Source organism: Trematomus bernacchii, unplaced genomic scaffold, assembly GCF_902827165.1.
Source record: "Trematomus bernacchii unplaced genomic scaffold, fTreBer1.1, whole genome shotgun sequence".
Classification (NCBI taxonomy): Eukaryota; Metazoa; Chordata; class Actinopteri; order Perciformes; family Nototheniidae; genus Trematomus; species Trematomus bernacchii.
This window is the reverse complement of record NW_022987608.1, coordinates 2,340,970-2,354,256: the sequence shown is the minus strand read 5'-3', so window position 1 is coordinate 2,354,256 and position 13,287 is coordinate 2,340,970. Positions and strand designations below refer to the sequence as shown.

Genomic DNA, 13,287 nt, shown 5'->3' with positions numbered 1-13,287 from the left:
TCGACTGTCTTTCTAGTAGCGCTGTAGCCCCATCCACGAGTAACTTTTCCACGTCAGGTGTTATGTATGCTAGCAGCAACACACGGAGTTAACTCAATTATACAAACATGGGCTAATGATTAGAGGTAATTTAGAGTTATTTATTTTGTTAAAGTTTCAGCTATTCTGTTTACAGTTCTGTCATCACATTATTTAATACGATTTGTTAAAACACTGTTGTTTCTTTTGATGTGAAATATTATGTATTTAATTAAAATAAAAAGCAATGATAGTTTTGTTCACAATTTGTGTTAGTTAGTTTACCTTATTTTTTTCTCCAAAAAAAAAGATAAAAGTACCGTTAAAGCCGTGCCTATGTTTTTGTTTTCACTGCTAGTTTATGCTTATGTTCAATTAGTGCATTAAAAAATCATTAAAATCATTAATGAAGTTTCAGCTCAGACCCCACGCTTAATAAGTCTCCCCCTGGCCCACCTACATTTCTCCAGGCCCACCCACACAATAATTCCTGGCTACGCCACTGGTACAAAGAATGCAGTCCGGGTGATGTTTTTTATGTGGGGTGCAGATGAGAGGGAGCTGTCCAGAATGACACCAAGATGTTGTGTTTGTGCTCTTGATAAGCCATTAAAACAGTAAAATAAGTGTCTCCTGTTCACCAAAACATAGCCATCTGTTATGGAAAAATAAAGTATTCCAAAAGTATTCTAAAAGTAATCTGAATACGTTACTTTTTTAAGACACGTAACTGTAACTGCACTGATAAAAGTAAAACATAGTGGTTGTTCGTTTGATGTGTTTATTCTCACTCAAATAATTTTAAATTATTAGTTTCATTATTTAAACTAATATTCCTGATTTATATTTATGGTTGAACCTATTGTTTTATATTGATAGAATATAAACTGACAGAAGGACATTGAAACTGAAACCATTCATTTGTTCAATGTAGTTTTATTAAATCAAGCTTAATTTGTGCATGCGCATTGCATTGATGACACCGCACACAGAATGTTCTGGCAGTACACGCGCTGTCTTTCGCAGTTCGGTGGAGCTAACCAGCAGACTTCATCCAGACACTTGGAAAACGAGCACATGTGATACTGGTAAGGATAAAATAATATTAATATATATATAATATAATTTCACATACCGAAACATTAACGTTTGTCTGAGTATATCTTCCGTTGACTCTGACCGGCTGTTGATAGCCCTTATAAGCTAACGCTAGCATGCTTTATTCAGACATTAGCTTTAGCCCGCTTGGAGTTATGGGTGGCTAACGTTACTACAGTCCGGTAGCTCAGTTAAGAAAAGGTAACGTTATTTATGGGAAACATTAGCCTACGTGTGTCTGGCCGTGACTCTGACTGAGTAGGCTGTAAAAGCTTGCGCTAATGTTTAGCATGCGCTAACGTTTAGCATGCTTTATTCAGACCACACATTATCCAGTGAAGAACACTCAGCAGAGCATATACTTCTCAACACAACATTAACTGTAACGTTAAATGTTCTTAACTGAGCTAGCGGACTGTAACCATGACTCCAATTCGACTAAAGGCTAAAGTCAATGTCTGAATAAAGCATGATAGCGTTAGCGTTAGCGTTAGCGTTAGCGTTAGCGTTAGCGTTAGCAGCGCTCGGCATGAGTCATGGCCAGATTCAAAGGCAGATATACTCACACAAACATTAAGTATCAACTTTAACTTTTCTTAACTGAGGCTTGGTGGCCTGTAAACAGTATGAACAGGTGGGCTGCATGTTTTCTATTGTAAATAAATAGATAAGACTATGAATTTGTATTTATTACCAGAGTAGAAATTCTGGTGTTAAACTTCAATTTAAGGACAGAGTAAGTGGGCTTCTTTCATATTGACGAGCGACTTATATTTGAATTTTCGAGTTCAATTGATAAAGATATTGTAAATGTAACGTTAGTTTACAACATTGTGTTATATATTTTTACATCACCAAAATGTTGACCACTGTCCTAAAATAAAGTATAGGCTTTGAGTAACGAATTTAAGTTTAATGTTTGATATATTTTTAATATGTCAATGATCTTCTTGTAGCTTAGACACTTTGATGGCTAATTAAAGACTAATGAAAGGTTTTCTCACTTCAGGGAAGCAGCCATCTATTCCTACTGTTCTACCCATGTGGATGTTCCTGTGAATGGTCATTGCTTGTGGTAAGTTTAAAAAAAAAAAAAAAAAAAATGTCATGAGAGTATTCGCTATAATCAGGCCACCCTTCAAATTGGGCTCTGGCAAACATGTAGTATTCAATCGATTTTGACACATCAAGCAGAGCAATTTTCTACCAAATCACTTACAAAAAGTTACAGCGTTGTCTACTCGGTACACTAAAGGTATCTCTTGTATCTCCTGTTTCCTCAGTTATCCATGCATGTGGAAATGTAAAGACTGTGACAATTCATTTTCAAGAAGATCGGAACTTTTAAAACACTACAAGCTTGATCATCAGCATTATGGGCGGGGTCGTGCCTACCCCTGTATTCATGAGAATTGCCCATGCACATGCAAGACATGGAAAGCTCTACTCACTCATCTAAGCAAATTCCATTCTGCTCAACAATCTTCACAGAACAATAGATTTTCAACACTCAAGTGCCATGTTTGCGACAACAATCTGCATTCTACTGAGCCAGACTATTTTCAACATATCAGGCAGCATTTGAAAAATCATGAATTTGTAAATTGTATGTTTTCTGGTTGCTCATACAAAACAAATCATTACGGAGCTTTCAATACTCACAAATGGAGGAAGCATACCCCACATACACTTAATGATTTCAAGCCTGGAATTGTTGATGGGTATGATGTTGTAGAATCATTTGAAACGGGTACTACTGATCAGTTGAATGATGATTTGCCATCTGAAGAACTTCCTGATGAAGAATCAACAGTTTCGACAGATATTGAATTAAAACTTGCCTCAGTCCTACTTAAATTAGAAAATTATTTTCTTGTATCAAGTGCAGCTGTGAATGAGCTTCTAGAAGAGCTGCAATATTTAATTGGTACTGCCTCTCTGCCAGTTACCCAAAAGACTATAATCCACTTCTTACAAGATCGCAATTGCCAAGTTGATGAATCAGTTGTGAAAGAGTTGGCCACTGAACTTTGCTCTTTGAATCCCATTCAAGCTGCAATAGGAAACCGTGGTCCACTGTCAACCACTTGGAAACGGAAGAAATATTATAGAAAACACTTTAATGTTGTTGAACCAGTGGAGTATGTGTTAGACCGAAAGAATAGAAGTTTTTTTCAGTATGTGCCTATACTAAAATCTTTGCAGCAACTTTTAAACTGTGAAACTATACTTAATAAGGCTGTACATTTGAAGGAAAAATATCAGCAAAGGGAGAGTGATAAGCAGGTATACAGATCTTTTTGGGATGGTCTTCTCTTTAAAAGACATTCTATTCTCTCAAAAGAGTGTTCGATTTCTTTGATTTTGTATGTTGACGATTTTGAAATATGCAATCCACTTGGAACATCCCGTAGAAGACACAAAATCTGTGCCTTATATTGGATTTTAGGCAATCTTCCACCTGGTTGTCATTCTTCCTTGTCCTCTATTCATTTGGCTGCATTGATTAATACCAATGATGTGAAAGTCTATGGTTATGAAAAAGTGTTAGAACCTTTGTTAAGGGATCTCATAACATTAGAACAACAGGGTGTTTTTGTGGAAAAGTTGGGCAAACATTTAAAGGGCACAGTGCAGTGTGTTGTTGCCAGGGATGCAAACTTGTCACCTTTCGGCGAAATTCGCCGTTTTGATTCCAAAATAGGTCGTTTGTGTGATTCATGTAGATCTGCAATAAACATATTTTTGGGGTATGGGGGGGGTCTGGGACCCGGAGTAATCTGCGGCCGCGAGCTGTTATGTGCCATCATGACACGCATGGTGTTCTTTTTTTATATATTATAATGAAGCGCGAGCACAAGTCTTCCTGCCTGTCAGCTCTGCTCATGGATGTATAATAAGGCTCTGCTGCTCCGGGATGAGGGTCTAGCTTCAGCAGCTACATTACCTACGGTGCGTTCGTTAATATTAACTGTGCGGTCCAAAGTCACTGTGGCACAGACTGGACCGCTGGTTAGAACGGGGTGTTCAGAGCAGAGCTCCCTGACCTGAGCGGCAGAGCGTGATGTGCACTGAAAAGTGTTTCTGTCGCAATATTATTTAATGAATCGTTGAGCTAGCTAACTAGCATACATTGTCACTATCTGCTAACGTTAGCTTTAGCCTTCGTTTTCAAATAGTTTCTTTCATAGCCTATAAACGGAGGTGGTATAAGTATAGATCTTGTACTTGAGTAAAAGTAGAAGCACTCAGATCTTGTACTTGAGTAAAAGTTGAAGTACTCAGGTCTTGTACTTGAGTACAAGTAGAAGCACTCAGATCTTGTTCTTGAGTAAAAGTTGAAGTACTCAGATATTGTACTTGAGTAAAGTAGAAGTACTCAGATCTTGTACTTGAGTAAAAGTATAAGTACTCAGATATTGTACTTGAGTAAAAGTAGAAGTACCAGAGTGTAGGAATACTCTGTTACAGTAAAAGTCCTGCATTCAAAATGTTCCTCAAGTAAAAGTAGAAAAGTATTATCAAAATATAGTTAAAGTAGCGACAGTAAAAGTAGTCATTGTGCAGATTGGTCCATTTCAGAATAATATATATGATATGTTTTATAATGATTGATCATTAAAGTGTTCTCAAAGCTGGTAAAGGTGCAGCTAGTTTGAATGACTTTGTATACTGCAGGGTAGCTTGTGAATTTACTCCAGGTGGAACTACAGTCTGATTTAACACTTGATTATATTTCACATCATTCATCCACATCTGTAAAGTAACTAAAGGTATTAAATACATGTAGTGGAGGAAAAGTACACCATTTACCTCTGAACTGTAGAGGAGAAGAAGAACAAAGTAGCAAAACATTGAAATACTTAAATAAAGTACAAGTATCTCAAAATTGTACCTAAGTATAGTACTTGTTGAGTTTATGAACTTAGTTACTTTACACCACTGGCTATAAAGATAGAAAGACAGCCTTGCACAGAGTCATGAAAATACATTTTCAAAATGCTCAACAGTCCTGCCAAAATTATAAACTGACTGCTACACAATTAAAATAAATGCTTAAATATATTTCTATTAGATGTGACTCTTTGGCGTTTCTGTTATTATTAACTGCTGCTTTAGTTGTTCTGACTGCTAAAATCCTCTGTTATTCCTCATTTTAAAGCCGATATTCCGTGGGGTCGGGGGGCTCGGATCCTTGTCACCTTTTTCATACCTGATGAGTTTGCATCCCTGTGTTGCTGACAACCTTGGAGCACACGGTATTGCTGGTTTTGTTGAGAGTTTTTCCAGCAGATTTAGTTGCAGGTTTTGTACAGCAGATAAATTAGATTTCCAGGCCAGGGAAGCTGGATGCTTTTCTCGGAGAACTGAGGAGAATCACAAAAATCATCTGCAAACCATTGAGGAAAATTCTTTGGCCAATTGTTATGGTGTTAAGAGAAGCTGTGTTCTTTCAGAAAAACTTTCCCATTTCAATGTTACCACTGGTTTTCCTCCAGACATTGTCCATGATTTATTCGAGGGAATAATCCCTGTTGAAATAGCTCTCTGTCTGACTGTATTCATTTCCAAGAAATATTTTACTTTGGCCACTTTGAACAAGGCGATAGAAGATTTTCCCTATAAATGGACTGATCGAACCAATCGCCCCCACCCTGTTCCACTAGCCTATGCATCCAATAAAACAATTGGTGGAAATGCACACGAAAACTGGAGTTTACTACGATTTTTTACACTTTTGCTTGGACAGAAAGTGCCCATCAATGAACCAGCCTGGCAACTTCTTGGTGATTTAAAAGACATTGTGGACCTGGTTGTCTCTCCAGTTCATACTCCTGAGTCAATTGGATATTTGAGCTTCAAGATCTCTGAGCACAGAGTGAGATTTAACCTGTTCCACTCTGAGCCTGTTTTTCAGGTCTCAGGCTCGAAAATGACATTCCCAGAACAAATGACCATATCTTCCCTTCTAAAAGGGTTAAATTAATAATCTTTTCTCAAAGTAATGATAAACCTGTGAGTTGGATGTAGAAGTGTCAGAATCAATATAAATGTTTTTTATTTTAAAGAAAATTCAGATTTTACATAGTAAAAAACTGTAAATTATAGTGTCCGTCCAAAAATTATTTTTTACAGATAGTGAAAACTACCCTTGGATGATGGGTTAGTAGACTAAAAGCTTTAGGAATCCAAAGTACAACATATAATAAGTACCCTGTATCAAGATTGATGCAAAACAAGTGAAATTTGACCTTTTTAGAGAGATTTAGCCAAAAACTGGGCCATCTGGGGTCATTTGGGTGGATTTGACCTATCTCTGGCCCCCCTTGCTTGATCTGGTTGGTTGACATACCCTTGTGACCGTTAGAGCCAATAGAATCGAAGGAGGAGACTCACATAGACACACATTATAAAGAAAAAATGTTGCCGCTTCGCGTGTGGAAAGCGAAACTAAACTGGAGGAATGTCTCCTTCTGGAGTTTGGAAACTAAAACGCAGTTGTATTGCTTATGGATTATCAGAAATAATTTCAAAGAAGGCACAGACACATAGGATGAACCTATGGATTAACTGCAGCATCGTTTTTTTATCGTTTTAATGCCATTGAAGACCACTTTTGACCAAGGTGAGCCATATTTACATGTTTAGCTTCTTGGCTCCACATGTGATGATGTACGCTTTCGTTGATAGCGTCGCGAATGTTTATCACTGAGTGTTGAGGTGGGCACCGTTAGATTCAGTGTCTCCAGGACACCAAAAGATAGTGTTTGGTTGTGCATCTAGGATAAGTAATAAGGGAGTTCTGAGTGAGTTTATGTGCCTTTGTCGGTCCCGTTTTTTCGATCGAGGCTAATTCAGAGGCTGAGTGCTAGCATTGTGGGTTTTTTTGAAAAAAAAAATTAAAAAGATCAGTTAGCTGAGTTTCTTCCCGTTACATGGATATAACACATTCATAGTTTTATTCAATATTAAGATTCCTTAGACGTTGTTTCCTGCAAATGACGCGTTTATCCGCCCGGTACCGGGGGGAAGGCGTGAAACAGGTTAAGGAGGTTTTCCCAGACTCAAACTTTCGACCTAAACACCATTTCTTGGAGCATTATCCGCAGTTAATCTGTGAGTTCGGGCCATTGGTTGCGCTATGGACCATGCGTTTTGAAGCAAAGCACAGCTATTTCAAAAGAGTTGTGCGGCATTCCACCTGCTTCAGAAATGTGCTACTGTCATTAGCTGAACGACATCAGTTTCTCATGGCACATCACCTTTACCTGTCCAGCTTGCCTGAATCCCCCCTGGAGGTAGCAAGTGTTTCAACTCTTCCCATTGACCTTTTGAAAGAGGACATTGCATTTGATATTAAGCAGAGGCACCCAGACTTAGATGCTGTGTGCTTGGTCAAAAATGCATCTTACAGTCGCATAAATTACAGGATTGGGATGATCCTGGCACATGGCTCTTTGGCAGGGCTGCCGGAATTCACGGAAACAATCCAGATGATTGTTATCAAGAATAAGCTGCTTTTCATCGTCAGAAAGCTGAGTGCATGGTATAGGGAACATTACAGAGCCTATGAACTGAAACCGTGTCCTACAAAGAAGGTGGAACTTCTTGACTCAAATGAACTGACTGATCCATACCCATTGGCTGACTATACAGTTGGGGGAATGCGGCTGATAACTCTTAAAAGATACATTCATGTATAAGGTCAGAATGAGTATATATATATGAACTTTGTATGTAATACTTTGTAAAGTATAACACAATGCAATTTGAAAAGAAAAAATTCATTGAGTGTACACCTGCATTTCATTAATTCCCTCTATTTCTCTCTTTCTCTTAGAGCGCCATGGCTGATATTGAACCACCTGTTCGATTGCTGATCATCTTAAACGACGACAACAGCGTAAGACTGGAGCTTCGAAATGGGATTCCCAACTCAATAGAAGAGCTCATTGAGGAGGTCAAGAATTCATGTGGATTAGAAGGTTACATAAGGCTACAGTACAAAGACACTGATTTTGGGAACACATTTGTTAATCTTACATCGACACATGCGATAAAAGATTTAACAGTGATCAAAGTTGTCGAATTAGACCCCGATTCTACAACTGTGGTCTTGTACCCAGTTGAGATACCATTAAATAGTACCCCTACAAGTGGACTGTACAGTGAAGACTCCTCCTCTGGATCTGTGAATACAGATGACACAGTACTACTTAGCAGCTCTTCCTCGGAATCATTAAGAACACAGCAGTGGCCTAAAGTGTTTCCAATCCCGGTCTTCTCCTATGACACAGAATGTCAATTACAGAGAGGAAATGCAGAGTACACAAAGAACCAATCTAGACTGACACTAAGCTCAAAAATGCTTTCAGACATACTCGAGAAACTGGCTGATAAAGTCTACACATACAAAGCATACCCTACAGATGCTGACTTTAGCGATGTTGCTGAGGCATTGACAAGCAAGCATACCTGCCTAAAGGAACCAGGGTCTTTCAATGAGAGCTATGGATGGAAACAAAGGATGAAGGTAAAAATGGCCAACTACCGGACTCTACTCAGAGCACATGGAACATCTGCAGAGCTCGCTGTGAACTCGTTGAAGACCAAGTCTCAAGAAGAGTCCTACCCTGCGAAGAATTGAAAGAGAGCCAGGCGAGCTGAGGCCAACCATTTTCCATCCTTGCCGATTGGTGAGACTCCAGAAAGCATGGAGCAAGAGAGAATTTCCCTTTTGGCAGAACAACAGAAAAGAAACAACCGGCAATCAATAAAAGAAAAGATGGCGAAGACGTTTGGATACCGAAGACAAGAAATAGTGCATCAGAGGCCAAGCATTGAAGGCCTCTTGGAGCGGTGGCCTGCACTTTTTCACATGGAAGAGGTAATTATTTTTGATGAAACCCTTGATTGTAAGCCTGTAGTGGAGAAGAAATGAGGGCCCAACTAACTAACAACTATAGACAGCCTAGGCAAATATGTTGACGTTTTTATTTTTAATATATATCACAATATAAGCTTTACATCTATGACTCTTTGTGTCTTTATTTGGTGGTGGTTTTCAATAAATATGTGGATTAATTAATTTAAATGTTACCTTCATACAAGCTGACTTGGAGTACTTTTAATCAAAACGTTGGCTCTTTATAAAAAATATGTGTATTATAAATTCTCAGTGTTTTTTGTTTTCTATGCTGCTTATATTTTCTAGGTAAATGCTGAGTTCATGCGCATAACAACATTTCCGTTGGAGACAAAGTTCTTGGCGCAGTTGGACAAACACTCCACCAAACTGCTGCAGGTCATCAGGAGCAGGGGAGGAGTTGTGAAACAGAAGACCACCGGGATCTTGCAGGTTTTAGATGAGGTATCTATGAATGAGTTTTTTCTCTGTGGGATCAGTGGCTGAATAGTCCTTTTTATTTGATTTAAAATATATATATATAACTGTTCTTACTCAGACTGTGGACATCACCATCAGAAGAGAATGCATCCTCAAATCTCTAATGATCTACCTGGGTGAACCTGTTGACCATCTCATCAAAGAATTCCACTCACTCACAAGATGTTTGTTCATTAAAGAAAAATAACATATTTGTACTGCATGCAAATAACTGCTTGGTTAGAAAGCTAGTAATTTTTGATGACCTCCTGAGCTTTCCTCTTGGGCAACCATCCGACTAAACTGAGAACTTTCCTTTTTTCATCTATCCAGTATAATCTTGTTTTTTTAAAAAGGTAGCTGCAAATTTGGAGAAACTTTTGCGCTTCAGGCCTGTTGAACTACACTCTGTGGTCCTCATCCATTTCCCTTTTTTTTTGCATGATATGCAGGAAGCTGAGGCTGGAGAACTGGAGCAGGCAACAATGGCAATCTTTGTCATTGGGAAAGAGGATCAGTTTCATCGACCCAAAGACGTCAAGGTTCTCATCAAAGGAACAGAGGTCCTCAGCGGCTTGCCCTCGGTTGCGACAGCTTTTGCCATGCTCTTCGGGCTCATATACGCACTGAACTTAAGATATCCTAAAGAACTGCAATCCACTTTGAAGTTGTGCAAAAAGTCCTGATGGAGCTTGAGGGAAAAAAGATGAGCCCAAAAGTGAATAGACTGAGAACCCAGCTGTTCATCCCAGAGTAGACACTTTTTTGCACTCACTCACTTGCAGTTACCATTGTTCTTGTATGGTAAGGTTTGTAAAACCAAGGTTTTATAATAATTATGCATTGTAAATAATGTGCAAAAAAGTTTTGTATTCAGAAGTTGCACTTACAGTATGACCGATTTTCACTGTAGAAGTTATGCATGTCTGCTCATTTTCAGAGGTTACATGTCTCACAGGCGCAAGTTGTCAGTGTTGCTTTAAAAAAGTGTGCAGTTGATTATCAGGACAAGTCCTTTTTCTAAGAGTTTGATGTTTGGAAGCGGCGCATATTACTGCATTTTAACTGTGGTACTTATTAACATGTCTGCTTAAGATCAGGTAATGGCTGCCTCAGAGGCCAAAGCTGGTTGTGTGTGTCACTACCTGATCTGCATCCCTGCCCGATCTGCATTGCGCATGTGCGAGATGGTCCGCCATATTGGACAACTCCGTACGGCAACCCAACTAGGACACTTGACACAGTGGCTTTTGGCAAAGCAGAAAAAGAAAACTCAAAGAACCGAGAGAGATGAGTTATTGTTATTACAACGTGACTTCACTATTATTTAACAACTCTTTTTATTGGGTTCTTTTATTTGGGGTTAAGTACATTGTCTAACAGAAGTTAAATTCATTTTTCACTTATTCTGACAATGTACTTAACCCCAAATAAAAGAACCCAGTGAAGTCACGTTGTAATAACAATAACTCATCTCTCTCGGTTTTTTGAGTTTTCTTTTTGTGCTTTGCCAAACGCCACTGTGTCAAGTGTCCTATTTGGGTTGCCGTACGGAGTTGTCCAATATGGCGGACCATCTCGCACATGCGCAATGCAGATCGGGCAGGGATACAGATCGGGTAGTGACAGTGTGAACAACTTGTTTTACATTCAAATAAATGTGCTCTAAAATAATTTGTTATTTGTCATTAAATGCAATATAATCATAACATTTTTAAATTATAATTGCTATACATTTCAGATACTGACAACTTACATTTTATATTTGAGACGATGTAAAATAATTGGTTTGATTTAGTTAAGAAATGGTTTTGAATTTAGTTTAATTATTTCAGGTTCAACTGGATGTTTTTTTTACATTCAGTCCGTAACAACACACTTTTTTCATTTAGGACAACGTAAAATAATTGGTTTACTTCACTATCAGATAATAGTTTGCCTGGAGTTAAAATATACAGATTGATCTGATGAAATGGACTTTCATTGAGTCAATGTAAAATATTTCGTGTGATCGATTACTCTAATTTTTTTTAGTTGATCCAACGTTTTACTTTTATCAGTGTGTATTCTGATTACTTTCAGAGCATGTATTCAGTATTCAGTAACTGATTACATTTACAAAGTAACCCTCCCAACCCTGCCTAGAAGTGATCCTTCGTTAGCGTGAAGAGTCTGCTAAGCTTTATGCGGTCCGCAGTACCGCGTGCTCCAATAGCACCCTGCACCCCCTCGCCCCCGGTCAACAACTTCAAAATTCTGGGCTATATAAAAATCGCTGGCCCGCGATAGTGTCTATTGGATACATTTTGGCCCTTGGACAAATGTCGTTGGTGATCCCTGATGTAGACAGACAGTCACCCTGGCAAACCCACATTTGCGCAGCAGGGACGGACTGGGACAATAAGTCAGGCCAGGAATTATACACCCAGCCAGGCCACTACCAGTTTTTTTTTTGTGCCATTTTGCTGGATTTATTTGTGAATATTTACAGCGTTGCTGATTTTTTTTGGAGTTAAATGCATCAATCTGGTGCACTTTGAGGGGAAAATAAAGAGAGATCTATGGAAACACCTATATGAAACAGAACTGTATACATTTAAATAATCATAAAATCCTAAGAACATGGCCATAACTAATAACATACCATATCCAATATTAAAAAAAAATTGAAAGTTGTTTATTTATTTATTTTTGGTTCATTTATAGTTGTGAGTGTGTCTGGGCTCCTGAACCATGCCTCTCCTGTCTCCCCGCTCTCCCTCCTCTCCCCCCTGCTCCTATTGGCAGCAGCAAAGACTAGTTTTAGCCATAGACTGTAGGTTTTAGCTCTCAACAAGTTTTTAAAGTTTATCTTACCTTTTTTCACCTATTTAAATTTGTTTTCTTTTTATCCATGCGTATTTTACTAATCACTCCCCTCTCAAATGGAAATATGTGTTTACTCGCCACACATACACACACCCTCCCGAGCTTTAATGACACACAGAGACCAATCGAGGGCTTTGATGTATGATCGGTATGGAAGTGACCATGTCGGCAGGCAAACTCACATTTGCTCAGCGTTGCGTTCACCATACATTAACAAAACAAAAAAAACACTTAACAGGCCAGGCCATCGGGAAACCTCCCGGTCCTCCCGATGGCCTGGCCTGTTAAGTGGCCTGCTGGCCTGGCGATTTTGTGTTGTTGTTCTGGCTTAGTTCAGTAAAGTTTGAACGATATTGGGAGATTCGGATTTCACGGATCAATAACTCATGAACAAAACGTTATTCAGACACAAATGACGTCTCCTAAGTACCGTGGTAAGGTTGACAACGAACTACAATCACATTTTGATCAAAAAAGCCAATACGCACCGTCCTCCGAGCTGGACACATTGGTCTCTATCCGCAGCCGGGGAAGAAACCAGTGCTCAGGGACCGTCTGCAAAGTGCAACTCCGAAAAAAGAATACAATAATATTCAATCATGGGCGTCGCAGCCATTATATGAGGGTGGGACAAGTCCCCCCCCCCCCTCCCCCCACACTTTAAAATGATTAGTTTAGACCCCCCCCACTTTTACTTTGCGGAAAGTCCGTGAATCGGTCTATCCACTCTCAACTCGTTGTAGAGCGCTGTGTCAGTGCTTCATTATCAAATCCATTCCACTTGCTTATTGTGAGAATGCCCAAATCAATGAAATTCCATACCATGTTTTCACTGCTACTTTGTACCAAGGCAGATTCTCAGAGCCGTACACATGAGCCGTACACATGCTGCGTTTTTTGTGTAGCTGTGTCTTTAG

The 13,287-nt window shown here is 39.0% G+C and overlaps 2 protein-coding genes across 9 annotated transcripts in view; one reads left to right on the top strand and one right to left on the bottom strand.

Moving 5' to 3' along the window:
* The window catches only part of LOC117483333 (high affinity choline transporter 1-like), a 41,570-nt gene extending 28,627 nt beyond the window's left edge, over positions 1-12,943 (bottom strand). For 3 of the 8 annotated variants that reach the window (XM_034131630.1, XM_034131633.1, XM_034131636.1), the window contains exons 1-2: positions 12,859-12,943; positions 5,330-5,483 (exon numbers count right to left, since the gene is read on the bottom strand). The gene's annotated coding sequence lies outside the window, so the exon portion shown is untranslated. Of the gene's footprint in view, positions 1-5,329; positions 5,484-12,858 lie in introns of those variants that run through there. The other 5 variants (XM_034131631.1, XM_034131634.1, XM_034131638.1 and 2 more) reach the window with 4 other exon arrangements.
* Positions 7,214-8,764, top strand: LOC117483098. Its single transcript, XM_034131259.1, has 2 exons — positions 7,214-7,821; positions 7,958-8,764. The coding sequence occupies exons 1-2, from the start codon at positions 7,813-7,815 to the stop codon at positions 8,762-8,764; spliced, it is 816 nt and encodes a 271-aa protein (XP_033987150.1). The 5' UTR covers positions 7,214-7,812.
* Positions 12,944-13,287: the final 344 nt, after the last annotated feature.